The sequence below is a fragment of the Nanorana parkeri genome, unplaced genomic scaffold (assembly GCF_000935625.1).
Source record: "Nanorana parkeri isolate BGI_ZX_2015 unplaced genomic scaffold, ASM93562v1 scaffold829, whole genome shotgun sequence".
Lineage (NCBI taxonomy): Eukaryota > Metazoa > Chordata > Amphibia > Anura > Dicroglossidae > Nanorana > Nanorana parkeri.
Window position 1 is genome coordinate 109,617 of NW_017307097.1, and position 19,961 is coordinate 129,577.

The 19,961-nt window shown below is 37.7% G+C and overlaps 1 protein-coding gene across 1 annotated transcript in view; it reads right to left on the bottom strand.

Annotated features, from left to right (window-relative positions):
- Positions 1 to 19,961, bottom strand: part of ERICH6B (glutamate rich 6B) — a 58,466-nt gene that overhangs the window by 22,782 nt on the left and 15,723 nt on the right. The window contains exons 6-7 of the mRNA XM_018565289.1: positions 10,781 to 10,863; positions 4,266 to 4,421 (exon numbers count right to left, since the gene is read on the bottom strand). Coding sequence (XP_018420791.1) covers positions 4,266 to 4,421; positions 10,781 to 10,863 — 239 coding nt within the window. The remainder of the gene's footprint in view (positions 1 to 4,265; positions 4,422 to 10,780; positions 10,864 to 19,961) is intronic.

A 19,961-nucleotide genomic window follows, 5' to 3' on the forward strand; every position in this document is an offset into this window, starting at 1 on the left:
TAAAACCTTTTTCCTCTTCAAGGAACAATGTTGTCACCTTGACAGGATGCAAGGGAAAATCTCCCCACCAGGGCTACAGATAGCAATAAAACATGACAGATGATCAATCCATTTTTAGACGTTAAAGCAGGGTATGCATGTGTCATTTTCGCTTCCTGATGAACCAGACAAAATTTACACCGTGGGTGCCCCTGCCAGTACCATTCGACCTTGTATCCCTTGATCTGCTGATCAAAGGAGTCAGTCTCATTTTTTTACAATTAAAAGTAAGAAGAAATAAATGTTGAGGAGAAGGTTCTCAAACATCGTTCACACCTAGGCGTTTTGTAACCCAAAGCTAAGCACGGCAAAACGCTGAAGACAAAGAATCCCATTCATTTCTATGGCCTCTGCTCACACCTGAGCATTCCATCGTAAGCAGAAAAATGCCTGTCACTGGAAAAAGTACACGAGTTACTTTCTGGCAGATTTTGGTCCCATAGAATTCAGTGGGAAACTGTGCGTGACAAAACACACATAAAAATGCTTGAAACACGCGTTTCCCTTGAAGTCTATGGGACCAAAAAACATTGTAATGTGCCAGAAAGTAGCTCATGTACTTTTTCCAACCACCGGCTTTTTTCTGCTTGCGACAAAACGCTCAGGTGAGAACAGGCGCCATAACAATGAATGGGATTCCATGTCTTGAGCGTTTTGTCGCACTCAAGATTAACGAATGGGATTCCTTGTCTTGAGCATTTTGTTGCTCTTAGCTTTGAGCGACAAAATGCCTTGATGTGAATGGGGGCTAACGTAGAGTTTACTCTGTAAAGTTGTGATGCTCGAGATGTGGTCTATAGGAGTGCACTGGGTGATTCATAGCCACCAGCAAATACAAACCTTTGTGGGCATATTTATTAAGCACTGTATGTGACATTCAAACATTCACTTCAGAAGAATCTTCCTTGTATATGATTCTATAAATACAGTATGCTTTACAAATACCCTTCTCATTTTTACGGCAGCAGATGTGAGCACTATGCAGATGAAAAATCTCACTAGTTTTTCTTTTAAGAGCAAATGGTATAATATTCACTAACTTTAGATAAAAAGATTTCGGTAGAGCCATGAGGAAGAGTATTGATCTAAATTCTCAAACATTCAGCAGAAGAAAATGCAATACCATTCGATTGGGCATGTTTTAAATCTCTGATGATCATTACAGTAAACCACAGATACTCCTGGATGTTTTCTAACAAGCTCTCTTTTGTTCTATAACAACACAGCACTTATATGGAGTTTTAAATGTCTAATTTGTATTCTCTTTCCATTGTGAATGAACACTCAGGAATAGTAGATGTCACGTTAGATTTATTCTCCTTGTGCCATGTGGAATTCGATTAAGTGCAATTGGCACTTAGTGCCTCTGGGACAAATCTCAAGACATGGAAAAGCACTGCAGTTTTACTACTGAAATGGCTTTCTTTTCCAAGTTAGTAATTCATATGTTCTTTATCTCCTTTCGCTTATTTGTTGTTATTCAGAAAACACTTCATATGCATTTGAAAGTCACAGATCATAAGAAGAAAAAAAAAAAAGGTTATGTTTATGATAATGTCTGCATTGGAAGTACACTCCAGAGAGAATTAACCAGGTTTTGCAAAAATCCAATTTTCACACTGGAAAGAAGTAGTACAACAAGCATCACTGCAATTCACATAGGGAAGTGTTTAAATCTTACAGACTGTTGTGATTCCATCAGATTATTCCTGTCTAATAATGGACTTTACTGGGTCACTGAGCTATTTATAGCTACGTGTGCATATAATATATAGGTACAATCAATCACGGAAGGAGGAACTGAGCTGGAATTTTTATGGTGTTAACAAAATAAAAGTCAGTGGCCCTTGAGGAAGGTGATCTGCACTCCACTGGAACATCAGGTGGTCAATACGCACTCTTTTTAACTCGCACTATTAATAATCCAGCTCCGGTAATTGTCTCTGTACATTTTGCTGGCAGATGATTTTTCCTGAAATATTTTCATTACCCCCCTGCTCTAGAAAATAAAGATCTTACAATTACAGAGAAGTTCCTTTTTATACTGATCATCATACTTCTAAACATTCACAAAATAAAAATATAGGCATATTTACACTTAAGGTGATTCACGCAGAAGAAAATACAAACTTTTAAAAGAACTTCATCTACTTTTGGTCCAATCACACTTGCTGGGTATGAAAATCAAGACATTTAGAAAGTGTGGAAAATCAATGAAGTGTCAGATATGTATATATTTTTTACTGTACAGTTTTAGAAATGGTAAATCTCAATAATAAGTCTTGTGAGACAAGTCATACCCCTTGCAGATTGGAGTAATGATACAAAAAAATATTATATATATATATTTTATCAGGGAACATTGGGAACTGAGCTACAGCGTCCAGTGGCAAACATCAATGGACTGTAACACCCATGTTCCCCCTCCTCTAAATGTATTACATTCATGTTGCCCCACCACAGATCACACCTGGGACCTACTTTGTAAGTCAAAGTCTTTCAAATAACCAATAAAAACATATATACCAGAAAAAAGTCATATGTCCCAATCTGAAGAGACCCACATTACCCTTCCCCTGACTGGTGATGCCCATATTATCCCACTACTGTCCCAGGGGAGTTAAATGCACATATTACTTTATTATTTGAAATTAGTAAATTACTTTTAAACAATTTAGTGCCCCCCCTCAGTCATTGCTTCTCATGCTGTCATATATACAGATGTAGGCAAATTAGTTGGTACCCTTTCATGAAAAAAAGAAGAACCCACATTTTTCTCTGAAATAACCTGAAACTGACCAAAGTAATTGTCATCCATATTTTTTTCCCATGTTAGTGTATATTTTTAATAAAAATCAAACTTTGCTTTCGATTCAGAATATTTAAAATAATAAAACAAATGAGAATGGCATTGACAAAAACAAGGGGACCCGTATACAAATATTTTGTTGTGCAACCTTTAGAGGCAATGACTGCAATCTCCTAAGGGACCTTTCTCGTTGCTGGAGGAGCCTGAGGGCTAGCCTCCTTCCTACTGACTACGGACCTAGGGCTGCAGAGATTTATTACCAAGGAGAACTTTGGTTGCTGGGTGTTTTCCTGTTTAATACTTTATCTAGAGAGAGAGCTTTCCACTATTTGACTTGATTTGAACCATCCGGGCTTCCATCTTGTTTGGATACCATCTCTGCTAAACATAATTTTATGAAGGCAGCAGGCTGTCTGGGGTTGCCATTGTTTAGGATGATCAAGCTCTTATCTGATTAGGGACATTCATTAGATTCAAAGTGTCTGTGCTTAAGGAATTCCAATGCGGCACCCAGCTGTCTAGGGGAGGGGATTGTTCAATGTAACACACTGAACTTTTATCTGATTCTTTGAGGTATAAACTCTGTGTGCTTTCTTCAATAAACCAGTTCATGTTTCCACTCCAAAGTCAGTGTTGACTGATTCTTGGGGTAAGCCCATGCTATATTCCCTTGCTTCTGGTTCCAGCACCCAGGGAAAAGCCTTAAGACGGAGATATCCAGTCGGGGTATCAGGGAGTCCGTCACAGACTGATTACAAGATTGAAGGTGTGTGATAATTACAGAAAAGAGTTAGCTTGAAATAAACTACAATTCAATAATTTATAATGTTTTCTAGGGGTACCAACATATCTGTCTAGGACATTTTAGAATATGTTTTAAAAAATAAGCAATACTTTATCTCTGTTCACCTATTCTTTCCTTTACTCTACGACATACCACAGGCATACAGGAATACATGAGGCAATTACTTTTAATTACACTACTTTTACGGAGAACTTGAACAATGTTTCAATTAGCTGTAAAGGTGCCAATAAATGTGTCCACATCTGTAATTATATGACAGTCTTTAGAATATTACTTTCCCACCTTTCTAATTTATATGTGTTAAAATGTATTTTATAATTTATTTTATGATCGAAAATGTGGTAATTTAATTACAAATAATAATAATAATAATACAAAACAACATTAAGGCAAAATGTCCTTATAACTGCCTGCTTTTCAGGGCGAAATTAACTCTCAGTACAACCCCATGTATCAATAGTTTTACTATATCCTGATTGCTAATACTTTGGAATGATTTAAAACGCAACACAAAAGGGTAATAACAGAGATTTACCAGTCACTCTGGCTTGACATAATGCGATCATATTTCCTTCAGTGTCTTGCTTTAATTTACCATTCCCTTCCACTTACCAAAGCCTCCCGTTGAAATGGTAGCAGGCTGCGTGACCATTACTCATAAAAACAGCTTGTATCTGTGGTTTGTGCTTCGTATCTTCCATGACGATGAAGGTTAATTGGGCAGATTTTGAGCAGGCAATCAAGATACCAATATTTCCTGATGGATAGCTGATTTATTGTTAAGGACAACAGATTATTGTAGTAACTTATGAAATCCTAAGTGAAAACATGTTACTGAGCATATTTAGGAGACAATATGATAAAGCTTCTAAAGAATCTCTGGTGACCCTGAAGTAAATACCAAAAATATAACTGTATTGTTCAATAGTATTCAATATATGAATACAATAATCTGTTATGTCATATGTACCTTATTTTTATGTTTGTATGGGATTTGCCAGTATGAAAGCAGATGACTGCTGTAAAATAGCACTCCTAGGTTCACAAAGTTTGAAGTCCAGTTAAAGTCACAAAAGTGGATGCATATCCTTGTGATCAAAGGTGTAACTGGTACCCATCTCTGCCAGCACAGAAAGAAAAGAAGAGAAAAAAGCTATTTTGAAATGTATACACTTAAGCAGCCAAACTAAGGACAACACCTATTTTATATTTGTTACGTTTTCATATTCACGTAGCATAACCTATAAAAAGTCTACCTGCATTTTAATCGCTCTTTCTGAAAGAAAAATTTCTATTGAAACCAAATTTTCCTCTGGAATGCAAGGGGTTGGGGGGATGGGGGGATTAATGTTCACCATATTTAAAGTTATATTAAAGTCGAAACTTTTGTAATCTATTTCAAATGCTGATGGAATTATGTGCAATAAATGCTGCTCCTTGATGTTTACAAATGTTAGTTTCCTGCAGAATCAGCTGGTCCCGTGAGCACTACCCCTGATATCCTATACGGCGTGGAAGTGCCATTCAAGTCAATGGCACTGCAGATATGCCCCCCCCCGCCCCCAGTACGATTGGCCATACAGGATGCGTGGTAATAAAATGCCCTGCGTTCCAGTGTGGTGGGATCGCAAAAAATCGTGCATTCATTTTATTACCACATGTTCTGGGCACGGGACATTGCGGTAGACGTGCAGGCTGGTGGAAACAAGCCCTTAGGGTGGCTCCTTTCCTTGCAGGGTCCTATAGAGCCACAAACATACAGAAACAGAAAAAGACAAGGCACTCCAGTGTTCCCTGCCCCCAATCCCCCCTCCTCCTTCTTCCTCCCTCCTCCTTCTTCCTCCCTCCTCCAAGCTAGTAACTGCTGGAGACTATACTGTCCCTTGTGATCTTGTACTGGACAGGACGTTTAGGGAAGGTGAGATGAGAGAGTTGGAGCCAGTGGTTTCGAAACATGGTGACTGTAAGAAATACTTTGCTGGCCAGTGTATATTTGTTTGATCTGAATTCATTGTTTGAGAGTTTAACACTACTTTAACCCTGTCTGTACTGTGCTGGCAAATCTCATTATCAGTTGTAAACTAGATTTTAACACGGTCATTCCTAACAAGGGGTTAACGTTCTAGAAGCATTGTATGCTAATGAGTTAAATCTCAATGCATCCCTATTCTTTCTATGGAGACAGAGTTTCCTGTCACTTTGAAATGTAGAGAAGCTTGTAGTCTGTCCAAAGGTCAGCTAAACAGAGACATCTAAAATAAATATTTTGTTTAAAGTTTAGATATGGTGTGTGAATAGGAACACTCAAGATAAAGTGGGGTTTTCTCAAATTTGACATCAAAAGAGGAAATACACTTTACATTAAAATCATAATACACAGGGATATCTTTGACTGGTATGCAACTATCTATATAAGATATCTATCACACTGCTCGAAAATACAGATTATCGGATGTTAACAATGTGGATGAAAAATGCGTGACTGTACAGTTGAGGACTGTACAGTCTATGTATCTACACAATGTTCATATCTGCCTGTTCTAAATTATAATAAAGATATATTCTTTAAAAAAGTAATATGAAAGGGGACAAAATGATAAAGAGAAAAAGGTGCGCAACTGCAGTTGGGTTTTTAAAATAACTTTATAATGTCATAGGATCTCTTTTTTTTTGTGAGGTTACTTTTGAAAATTACAAAGTCAGCAGTCTACAAAAATAGACATCAGGTAATTGAAGGCTTAGGTGACCGAAACCTAAATACTGTTTGGATATATAGTTATTTGAATGGCTTCAGCACCAGAGTTGGGCTGGATGTTCCGAGACGACCGTTTGTCGAACATCGCTTAAACATCGCTAGTTCGTGTGTTCAAACTAGAAGGGCTTTCGGCGGTCTGTTCGACTTGTGAAGCCCTAATTGGTTAAGGGTTTGCCCAATCAGGGCTCAGTATTCTGTAAGAGCCATGATTGGCCAAAGTCATGATGACTTTGCCCAATCATGGCTCACCTGTCAGATGACGTAAAACTACACAGTTGGGCGAAACTAGCTGTCACCGCTAGCTCCGCCCAACTGTTTATGTTATGCCAGCATCTGTCAAAATGCCATTATGCGGTTGGTGTTCATAATTAAAAAATAAAACAATAAAAAATAAATCATCTTTTTAAAAATGTTATTGAGTTTTCATTATTTTTTTTTCCAATTAAAGGATTTTTTCAAAAAGTCTGGTTTTTTTATTTCAATTTTTTTAACCCTTTAGTAAATGGGTAGGGCACCTCTTACTCATTCATTAGGGGGGCGCATCTCGGTGCCCTGATGTGAATAAGCCCCCTGCCCGCACCCCCACAACCAACGCTTCAGAGCTTGTGGGGAAGAGGCCTTTGTCCCCATCCGCTTGGGTGGGGTTGGATCTGAATGCAAAGTATTGCTTGTCTGTGTGCATGAGCCCTAAAAGTTATGATTTAGATCACAGACCTGGAACAAGCAGTATACATTTGGATGGAGAGATGACTGCCATGGAGCATGAACCTTAAAAAACAATTCAGCAGCGGCTCCTATATTTCAAACACGTTCCTTTCCAACATATCACTGTGTGAATTCAGACAAAATAGTATCATAAAAGGAGTTCTACCAACCAGGGACTGGTCCTGTTAACTCTGCATGGGTTTAAAAAATAACATACAACTAAAATTATAAATTATTATTAGGGTAATGCTCTGTGAGTCATAAAATAATGACATAATTATACACAAGAGCAAAGAAAACTACTATACTGTACTGCTGTGCTGTTTCCATTAGTGCCTCACTATATATCTTGGTAAGTAAGCGTGTGTGGGTGTGCACTAAATGAAATGGGCAGTCATGTAGTAATTCACCTGAAAACAAACATGCTCAGGTCTCTAAGTGTCTCTATATCATTTTCAACAGAAACATTGGAGAGTACATTATGGCGTATAAGAATTATTCTGCAACAAAATACTGCTGCATACAATACCGGATCACATATATCTTCTGTGTTTGAATTCTTCACTTACATCTCTCCTGTATGGTGCAAAACTCCAATGCAAAGATTGAATAAATCCACTTTTATTTTTTAATGTGAGTGCATTTATTTTAATTTTTTCAAAAAGTGAATTATGTCTTATATTGTATGGCATACAATAAAACCTAATTGGAAATAGCCTTAACCCCTTTATGACTGAGGCCTTTTTTTTCATTTTTTGTACCCATGTTATATTCCACATTTTAGGCCTGAAAATTACTTAAAACCCCCCAACATTATATATTTTCTGAATGCCAAGACCCTATAGAATAAAATGGTGGTAGTTGCAAATTTTTATGATGCGCAATAATAGCGCAACTCCTTATTAAACCCCAATGTTTAATGAAAAATGTAATTAAATGCCCCAAAACACAACAAAATACCAATTTTTTTAATGAAATATAAAAGATGAGGTACTACAACCTCCTATCCTAAGGTCCATTTAGCCTCTACTTGGATTGCAGTTGCCATGGTGCTGCACATGTGATCAGATATGAAACCAGCCAGTTGAGGGCTTGAAAGTTCTGTTGAGAGCTAAAATAAGCACACTTACAACCTTGACAGTTGCAGTGCCTTAAAAGTAACTGTTTTGAGAGACATTAAATCGGTGGGTAAAAATCCGCTTTAATGGTGCTACTGCTAAATATGAATTATTTAAAACATATAGTTCTAAATACATGATTTTCATTGTGCTAAAGTGGCTCCTATTATTGCCTGTATTATCTGATTTACCAAATATGCTCTAGCACAGAAGCTTACAGACTGGAGCTGCTTTGTCTACACCGATTAGTCTGGGTGCTGAAACTGTCCTTCCTTCTGGAAGGTGACTACTTTTGTTCCCCATGATCCCTGTGTGTTGTAGAGTAGCCACTGCTACAAGATTGCTCCCACGATGGACTACAATTTCAAAGTTAGTTTACTAATTTGTGTTAGGGTTCCAATTTATTAAAGTTCCCCCGGGATACGATCAAGCTACCAGCTTCAAACAAGTTCTTGGGAGTAAAGAGTCACATAAACTGTGTATTCACTCTATATTCAAAGGTTTATTGTTAAAACAAACAGGTTATATGTGAAACTAAAAGGGGGATGGCGGAGCATAAACCAATAAAATTCATGCACGTATACAAAAATACAAAACTAATCATGGGTCACGGGACAACCTTGGGGGGATTTGCAAAGTAAAAAAACAAAAACACAGAGATAAGAGATACAAATTTGCTAAGGAATGCAGAGACTAACAATTTAAAAACATCTCAAACTGGTTTCTGTAGAATATACTGAAAAACACAGAATTTGCTTGCTCAGACATTAACTTTGTATAACCCAGACATGTAGTAATGTAGTAATTCAGAACCCAGAAACAGGCAAATTAAATGAATTACCCTCTCAATTTGTATTAAGATTGTAGTCCATCCCGGGAGTGCGCTTAGAGCAGTGGCTACTTTACAAAACACACAGGGACCATGGTAAACAAAAGTTGCCACCCTCCAGTAGGAAGGACAGTGTCAGAACCAATTCAGAGGTGATTTGAGGATCTACAGCCGAGTAATACACACATAAGATACATTTTTGTTATTAGTTAAGGCCCTTGAATGCATTTTTAAGATTTAACTTTAAAAGAGAACTATGGCCCAACCTTTTTTGACCATAGTTCTCTTCAGGGTCACAGGAGGACATATACTAATGCTACTGCCCGCTATATACTGAGAGCGCAGAGCCGCGTCGCAGCAGGGACAGATCCTGACAATACTGCGACCCCGCTGGCTGATTCCTCTCTAGAGCCAGAGCCAACTGTGCGCACCCCCTCCCCCGTCTGTTACTCCAGTCAGCGCTAGAGAAACGGAGAGGGGAAGCAGGAATCTCTGCGGGGATCAGTGACTGACAGTCACCGCTCTCTGCAGGGAGAGGATCGGGAAGTCAGTGAACTCCTGGCACTGTCCTGTGGAAACTGGGATGGTCACTTCGCAACAGCCTTTTTAGGTCAGGGATTTTTCCTGAGATTGCCAAGGGTTCCTTGAGCTGTAAGCAGTGGCAAATGAATCTTCTATATACACTGACCACCAAAGTAAGGGGCAAATTTCAACTGGCCACTAATGTAAAGGGTCACCTTCTACAATGACCATTATTGTTAGGGGATCCCACCATTCTTACAATCTGTATTTCCTCTCTGTTGATATTATTAATTTCAAAATTATTACTGAAAATAATGTCGCATACACCAGGTGGGTGTTAAACAATCATCTGCCTTGAGTGTCAAATATTTAAGGTTTAACACATTATTTATTTTCCAATTTAAAACTTTTGACAACTTACTGATCACACTAATTTATCATAAGCTGTAGGCATATACATTTTTAGAAGTGATTCCTCGGGACTTGCACCTTTTTTCTAGGGTTCCTCTCTGGTAAAAAGCTTGAGAAAAGATGTTGTACAGAATCTTCTACCAACTGTCATACTCACTGATGTCAATGTACAGTATATAATGTCACTGTCACCATGTCATCATTTATTACCAACTGTCATGCTGAGTAATGTCTCACAACTGTCACAACAACTAATGTCACCCCATATAATGCTTCTGCAGAAGTGTCCCTGTTTGGACACAGGATATGATGAGCCATTTATCCAAGTGACACCTCATGGAGCACTGCAGGTTCGTATGAGATGTGCATTTTAACTTGCATCAAAAATATTCAAAAAAACACCCAAATCGGATCTTATTTCTACCTATTTACTACTACCCATACTTTTTATGGTTAGAAGGACATGCTGTAAGATGTTAATTCTTAAGGCCCCCATTCAGTAAATGTTTTATAGTCTCATTTTTTCAACAGTGCTCTTTCCTTAAAGTGGATGTCTTATGTGTCCAGAGATTTTGTGCCAACTTTTCCCACTCCATGGCACACACATAGACAAAGTATATTCCCTCACTTTAATTATTTTAAATGACACATTCCACAAAATGATGTCAATCATCAACCTGAACCAACTCTTCAAACTGCCCCATTCATGAATGGGTAGATATTTGTCAGCATCACATAGTTAGTATAATTTGAGAACTACGTGTAAAGTTTTTATATTGATGGATACAAAACTTGCCCAGTTCCATCAGTAAAGAGGATGAGGAAACTTGACCCAGAGTTGTAACATTCACTGACAGTCTTCTCAAGCATCTGTTAAAAGAAATTAAGAATTATTGTTATCATTAACCACGATCATCATCTGTATTTTTTATTTATATTGTGGCAATATATATATAACCATATTCCAATCTAAAAATCAATAACAAATGATACATAAGACACATTGAATTTCCATATACTGTATTAAATTCTAAGGGGAAGGATCATCCATATACTGCAATGCTAATGGTAATAAAGGTTGTCTGCAATCTGCTTGCAAGAATTGAAGCCACATATCTTAACTTGTTTTCCAGTTCCCAGGGAATGGTGAGCACTCCAAAACTCATGAGAAGACACAGCAGTCCATGCCTGGAGCCTCTTCTCAGCAAGATTTGGAGTAGATCTTCCAGATCTTGATGAAAGAAAGATGACTTCAATCTTGCCTAGATGTCACAAGTGGAATCGGGCAAAGATAAGTATACTATGTAACTTTTCCCCCTACAGGTTTTTATAAAATACATTTATGCCGTTTTTCAGCATTGGGAGGGCGACCCTCTTAAAAAAACGGTCTTTGCATGTTAGCTGTAAGGACTGCTTTGTGTTTTTTCTGTTCGATAATGATAACAATATAGGCAAAAAGTATTTTCTATACATTGTTATTAGTTACATATATATACCTTAAGTTAAGTGTAAATGATCTTAAATTGTAAGGAACAATCCTAGCCATTGAGAAAATGCCTCTTTAGAAAGTGAAATACGCCTGTCTTTTTGAATTTGGTTGATGTGTTTAGAAAAATTCATATAAAAAAAAAAAACTTCCAAAAAGTATGTTCAAAATATCTTCTAAACTCTGAGTAAAATAATAGGTATATCCATTTCTAAACTCCAGTGTGTCCTAGATACATAGGGTAGGGAGGTTTCAATGAGTAGTGATGCCTGTGAACATCACAGAAAGCAAGAGCAGAAAGATAGTGGTAATAGATGATTTAAGTTCTCCCCATTGAGAAACTCATGCATGAACAGGACGTGATGTAAAACCTTAGTAAAGGTTTATTTGTAGCATTTGCAATGATTTTCAGACAAGAAGCAAGCAAAACCTTTCCAGTGGGGCACATGTAGTATTAAAATATCTTCTAAAGTAGAGTGGGGTAGGGTCACAACACTTTTCCACGTTTTTATAGCTGGCTCTGTTCTCATTAGAGATCTTCTTACTTCCTGTGTGGTCACCAGGACAGTACCAGCCACATAAAAAACAGCACAGGTGGTGAGATATTTACATACACTGTATACTGTACAGATTAAGATGAGTCAACACTAAATGGTGTCTTTACCTGTTATAACTGCATGCCAGTTAAATACTATATGTAATATATGGTCAAATTAGATGCACAAGGGACTGTGTCATAGCTCCCCAAAAATAAGTTGCTATATACTGTATGTGTACACACACACACACACACACACACACACACATATATACACTCAGTAGCCAGATTATTATGACCACCTGGCGTTTGTAGGCAAATTAGCTATAAAGTATGTATGTATATGTACACATACATATACACATAAACACATTAGAATTAGAAAATATATTAAGATCCGATTGGGGAGGATAAAACATAATAGCAATGTTATAAAAAGCTAATATACAGTCCAAAGACATAAGCACACATTTTATGAGGGTGCTTATATTTATTTCATACAGGTACATATCTTGTATATGAGTAAATAGAAAATAAATAAAGATACTAAACACATTGCAGAGATTTAAAATACAATGCTAGAGGGTTTTTTCAGTTGACTACACCAGGGCTCAGTAAATTTGTGTCTATGGAATTGCAGTCTCAGATAAGACTCATCCTGGCTCAATGACACGGACCTGAGCTTGACATCTTTTTATTACAGTGTCAGGCCATCCATCCAAGTCATTACTCAGCTCATTCACACAGAAGAATCAGTCGTCATTTTACTCTCCGGAGGGATATATTAGCTGGAGCTCATTGTTATGTGCATTGCCAACACTGTCAAATAATTGTATGGAAGGTTTGGGGTATTATAACCATGTGACATGCTGTGACTGTAGGAAGCCATGGAGATTTAAAACATACGGTTAGAAAAAAAAATCACATTGCCTTTCCATAGAAACAGAATTTAATTAGTCTAAAATAAACAGTCTTGTTAATTAGTTCATGGCTACATTTGTCCATCTTTTTTTTATCACGGATTAAAAATACTGTACATATGGTAGGAAACACTTTAAAACACTAGAGCACACCTAATGGCAATCCTTACTATTACAAGATCCCTCACCGAGGAAAACTATTGCAATAATTAATACAGTTCACTAGTCCTTTAAATATACAAAAAGCACAAATTCCATTTATTAACAAAAAGAAGCAAATAAAGTACATTAAACTATTTTGAAACAGGTAAAAAAAATAGCGGGGTTTTAGACCTCGTTCTCACTCCTCAGTGTACTCTACGAAGCTGAAACACAGATAATAATCACAATTTCAGCTTAATTATAAACCCCACCAATTACAACATTTCATGTAGTTGACCTGATAGAAAACTTCACTGCTCTGTAATTAAGTTGACTATTGAAAAACAGATTGATATAAGACTGTACTAATTACCGTATATTGATCTTTTGCTTGTCACATGACAGTATTATTTCATTGTCCAGTATGCTGTTACTGGACTATCTACATAATACATTTTCCATCTTCCCAATCGAGACATGGCAGAAAAAAAGTGTTATAATGGTAGTTATTCTAGTAGTTACAATGGTAGTTATTATCTGTGTACCTGAAGTGTCTGAAACCTTGCTATTTTTTCACATATGCTTCAGGAAGGCTGAGGTTACTACTTTTTGTGCTACATTTGTATTTAGCCCATGGATAAAGGCTTTTCAGATTTTTTAAAGACTGGTGTTGAAAAATGTTATTCATTATTTTTAAAGAGTAAACCTCATGGGGAAAGGATTTTAGCTATATGAGTGCAAATCTGTTTTAGAGGTCTATAGCTTTTACATGTATAATTGAGACAATGCAGGCCTCAGAAGGTGCAGCCCAAAAAAGGTGCTACCTAAGCATGTAAATTGGAATAAAAAAACTGGGTGGTCTTTTATCTACATCATCTATATTGTCCTGAAAACCTTTGTTTGACTCACTTTTTCTATTGCATTTTTTCTATTGCATGTACTTCTGGTTTATTTGACTTGTCTAGAGTTATTGATCTGATTTTGATCTGTCTGCTCTGACCTCAGCAAGGTCTTTGCCACTGTGTTCCTGGTCCACAATACCCTGCCTACCTCAACCTTAGTGTTGTAGTTCCACTTTTGCAGTCAAATTAGAGAAAGCCCTACTATTTGTTTGTTATGTGTTCCTATTCACACATCATACCCAAAAATTATTTTAAAAATATATTTCTTACCTTTTATCTCTTTTTTTTTGGGTGTAGGATTTATGCAGATTCCAAGGTATTTTGAACAGTTTGTATCACAGGTTTACCCTCTACTTGCACATTCAGACGGAGCTACTTCTCATTATTATACAATGCTTTAACCCCTTTGTTAGGGCAGACAGTGTTCAAATTTAGTTGACAACTGATAATGAAATCTTCCAGCAGAATACAGACAGGGTTAAGTAGAGTAAACACAGCTTCCTACAGACCCCTCCTTAACACTACATGGGGGGTAAATTAGGAAGGATATTTAAGCAAGTATAAAGCACCTAAAAATGTAAGCAGATTTTTTCCCCCCAGTGTGAATGAAAACATGTAACAAATATAAAGTAGATGTTATCCTAATTTTGTCACCCCCTTCAAGTTAATGATCGGGTGACAGCTGCTGCATTTAAAAGCTGCAGGATGCTGGTACACCGCATGTAATCCTACAGTATATCATACGATTACATGAGGTTGGGAATAAATCACTATCCCTGGACGCACGATCGATGCGCCCAGGGATAGTGATGGATTCCTAATCAAATGTAACCATATCAAATATGATTTTATGCAGTGTGCCAGCGTTTCAAATGCAGCTACTGTCACCCGATCATTGACTTGAACAAGTGACAGCTAATGCTTGAAAAATGGCTGATTAGGAATTCTTGCTGCAGCAAATCGCAAGTTCCTGCCGCAGGAATTCCAAATCGCACCTAGTTGGTAGGTGTGAATGAGGGCTTACTCTGCCTATCTTACAGTTACCCTAGGTGCAACATTTTGTATGTGCTACTCACATGTTACTGGCCAGTGATGGTGTTACTGCTGTCCACACCAGCCATCCATCAGGCACGTTCTCAGACAATTCATCCCCACACAGCTACCTCCTCATGTATCACTTCCCCCTCCCTTTTAGATTGTAAGCTCTCAGGGGCAGAGCCCTCCTTACCATCTTGTCTTGAATTGTATTGTGACTGTAATGTCTTCCTTATATTGTAAAGCGCTGCACAAACTGTTGGCGCTATATCAATCCTGTATAATATTAGAAGGCCGTTAATGCACTGGTTTATTGCCATAGTGCAATAGCACTTGATATCTTATAACAGTTATTATTTATTTTGGAATTGGCATGTTTAAAAATTGGAATGTAATATATGAAATTACTAAAGTGTACATAATGAATTGAATCCACCAACCCTTATCATTTCTTAGAAAAGTGATGGCTCCCTCTTTCCTCATTCTGAAACAGAGAAACTACGCTACAGTGACTGACAAATTAGCATGGAGAAATTTCACCTGTAAGCTAACTGATATGCCCTGTAACTGACATTTTAATTTACATTTAAAGAGCATCTCTGGGGAATGTGTACAGTCTAGTCTTGTTTATAAAACCGTCTGAGGGAAGAACTGCTTCAGGCAATGCAGAGAAAGCAGTCAGATTAAAACTTTTATTTATCTGTTATTTTGGGGCAGGTTTGTAAAGCATTAGTTGCTGTGGGTTGTCTGACTTCTTCCCGCTGACATTTTTATAAAAAAAGGTTCAGGAAAAATTGCACTTGTACTGACATCAGAATACCAGTTCAATATTCCTAAAAAATTAAATAAAAATGCTTGCACTATTAGGCTACAGGGAATGCGATTTCTAACCTCCCGCATTCAAGTATCTTAACTATTAACAAAAATGTATCTTATTTGTCTATCACTCAGCTGTAGATCCTCAAATCATCCCTAAATTTGTGCTGACACTGTCCTTCCTTCTGGAGGGGGGCTACTTGTCTTCCCCATGGTCCCTGTGTGTGTTGTAAAGTAGAAACCGCTCCAAGATCACTCCTGTGATGGAATACAATCCCATGTTTAGTTTACTCATTTATATTCAGATTGTTGTACATCACGGGACTATGGAGAACAAAAGTAGTTACCCTCCAGAAGGAAGGACAATGTCAGCGTGAATTCAGAAATGATTTGAGTATATAATAAGATACTAAAAAAAAATAAGATACATTTTTGTTAATAGTTAAGGTATTTGAATTTATTTTTAAGATTTAACCCCCTGAGTTTAGTGTCACTGTAACCTTTTTAAGCTGCCAGGGGAGCAGTGAAGTGGAATACTATAGAGTATGGTTTGAGTCTTAACTCGAGGTCTGCTGGGGCTGCTGGCTTTGCATCCAATATGACGGTGCTGAGCTGCAGTCTCTGGGTTTTTGGATGTCTACACAAGGGAGGCTTTTATGGGTAAATAATATGCCTACAATATGTTTAATGCAAATATAATTTTTTGACAAGTTTTGTTGAAATGAATTGTCTGTTGACAAGGTCTCTTTAAAAGAGTAAAAAATGATGGAACCACTGAAAACACTGGCCTTCATTTTCACAGGTGCAAATTAAAGCTCAGCTTCAGCTTTAAGTGAAATTCAATATTAATTGTGTCCAAGTGTTTTTCAAATGAAAAAAGCAGCTTTGGCTGCTATACTCCCTTTCTTCTCAGCAATAGCACTTAGCATTAATAAACCCACTTCCAGTGAGCACGGGGCTGTTCCCTGTGCATCATCAAGCTACCCTGGGCTCACATAAGAATGCTGCAGAGAACAGCAACACATCATTACTTGGGTTTTAGGATCTGCCCACCAGTCAGAGAAAGAAGATGAGGAAGAGGACTCCATGCTTGACATGACCAGACTGAAGACAAAAATAAAAATGAGGCATAGGGGACAGAATGATGGATCTACAAGGAAGGGGGGAGAGGTATGAATACCTAACCTGGGATTGGACTTTCAGAAGGCCATTGATATAAAGGATTTAGCTCTCTGGTGCAGGAGACAAATTATGGGAAGAAAATTACAACCACAGATAAACAGAGTTTTCCAAGTCCATTTAAGTGCACTTTTTTATGTAAGAGAAGCCCTATCAGCTCAAGAGTTAAAGTTTATGAACAGGTTTCTGAAGGCTGAAATATTCCGCATGCAGCAATTTATTTTCCCTGGGGGACCATTTGTGTCCTCTAACCTATGCTGCTTTTGTGGCATTGAACACCCTTTATAATGCCATCATATGCCTCAGGTAGGACAAAATGAAGCTGTGTAACCAGAGCCACAGCAGACCTTACAACTACTAATAGGCCGGCAACAGTATCAGCTCAGTCAGTGAGTAATTGTGACTTATTGATAAAAAAAAATAAATGTATATATTTTAACTTTTTATTGACAATAATAAATTTTCTGAAAAAACAAAAAAACCCCTCTTTATTTGTTCTCTAAATACTGCATATTGATAGTTCACATTACCTTCCCAGCATGCTAGAGGCTGCTGACTCCAGGTTTTCTGCAGTGATTTATTACTACGGTATGCCGTGAATGGCCTGAATTGCCCATGCAATATTATCTCCCGCTGTTTAAGTCTAATTGTAACAAACACATAGCTGAATAAGTCAGAGGAGGGATACTTGATAACTTTTATATAGCTTGCAGACTGCTTTAGCCTATTGCCTGTGTTTGAATGTCGGTCCCAACAGCAGCTTATACTCACCTTTCTATTTTTGACAGAATGTTTGGCTGCTGGGAGTAAAGATAGTCAGTCCAGTGTAAACTCAAGTCACAGCTTATAACTTTTAAGAATTCTCTAGCTGCCCCTGTGTGATCCTGCTATTTCCTGGGTGGTCAATCACAAAGCACCAGCACTTAGTGAGAGAATTCTGTGGTCCCCCATACCTGAAAATGCCATTTATTTCTCTTTGTCCCCAACATAGCATTATGGAGCCAATGGGAAAAATCAGAGTAAGTAGCTGGTGGGGTTGCCATCAAAGCAGCTTGAAAGGGAGAAGGGTTGGTTTTAGATAGGCACTTGTTCAGACATGTTTTAACAGGGGTGCAAGGGAGGGGTGGAAATAAGAAGTTTATCCTCCTTTTTTTAAATAGACTATTTGTACAAAATAGTCTACTGTATATAGACTAAATTTTGTAAAATGGGGATTGTTGCTTGTTACCAAAGAGAACAGTGAACACCTGGCTAATATGCTGGTCTCAGTGCAGTGCGAACCAGCACCAAGTACTATATGCAAATAAGGAAAGCCAGATGTTTTATCTACATCTGAGAGATCAGCAATGGCAGCCAACATATTTCTACTATGACAGGTTTCTGTTAAGGTATAATTGACAAGACAGGTAAACACCCCAAGAAATAAATTATAGGTTACATAGGCTGAATAAATTGCCTGTGCTGCCTTACAATGTCAGTTTATCAGAGGAGTTAAAAACACATTGTCATCTTGGCCATTGAAGGCAAAGTGACAGTGTCTTTGTAAAGTCCCCTCAACCCTGTACTTTCCTCTGTCATACAGAAGCATGAAAATCATCAATGTCTGCTAGTGTCGAACACTAGGGGGAGTGGTGATGTCACTCATGTGACAGTGCCCAAACCTAGCAATTGGCTGCTAGATCCAAGCACTATCGCATTGGGAGGAGATCACAAGGAGAGGCAAAGGAGCGTTGGCAAAGTGAGTATAACTGGGTTGGTGGGGGCCCTTTACAAAGACACTGTCACTTTGTCCTAAATGTGCAAGGTTACAGCATCTCTGTTTAGGTTTGAATTGCATTAGGCAGGTTATACTGAGGTGCTGAAATCTTAGATGAATGCCAGTAGAAGCAAAATATGTTTATTACAAGCGATTTATTGTTATAATACGGGGACATTAAAGGATCAAATCTCTGCAAGGTCAAGTAGACATTTAATATTTTACTATGATATATCTTTACAATTATGCAATTAAAATTAAATGAATATATTAATTACATTTGAAAGTGTTGTGAAATCTAAGAGTCTTGGCTATTAATATTACCATTACATCGGATTTAAAAATGTAGTGTATTTTCTTGATTCAAAGATAATCCAAGGTTAAGAATGCTGGTTTCATTACATTGTTAACTACATATAAGAAGATAATTTCCCACTGAATACATTAACAGGTCAAATCGATAAAGGGAGCAGTAACACTAATTGCGTTATTAATAATAATGTTGCATGTTCACAGTACATTGTGCTAGAACACTTGGAAGCAATTGAGAAAACAATTAAAATGATTAAAATGATATATATAATACGGTAATATGTTAAACAAAACTGAAGGGCATAGGCAGGAGACTAAAAATTTAACGAATAGGAACAGTGTATGATATATACCAGGGGTCAGCAACCTTTTACACACCAAGTGCCATTTTTGAAACCATGGTACAACCGAGTGCCAGTGAACAATAGCACGCTTTAGTGTTAGTTACAGGTAAATTTTTTCACTCATGGCTGTACTGCTAATAGTAAGTTAAACTCACTAATTATTTGAATGTGTTTACCTCTCCAGTAGCAGCACAACTATAAGGGGAAAAAATTGAATAACTGGTGCACACACAAAACATGTTCATATTTACATTTGCTGAAAAGTAAACTGGACTTTTTAGTGTGATCCCTGTGTCTTTATTTCATGGTTCAGTTGTGCAATCTCTGGCCTGTAGGATGTTACTGTCAGCTGACCTCAGACCAGCACCAATGCATACTTTGAATGCCAGATCTCAGAGCAGCACCAATGCCCTGCAGACTTCAGGCCAGAAGCACCAATGCCCTGCAGACCTCAGAGCAGCAGCACCAATGCCCTGCTGACCTCAGGCCAGCAGCCCCAATGCCCTGCAGACCTCAGGCCAGCAGCACCAATGCCCTGC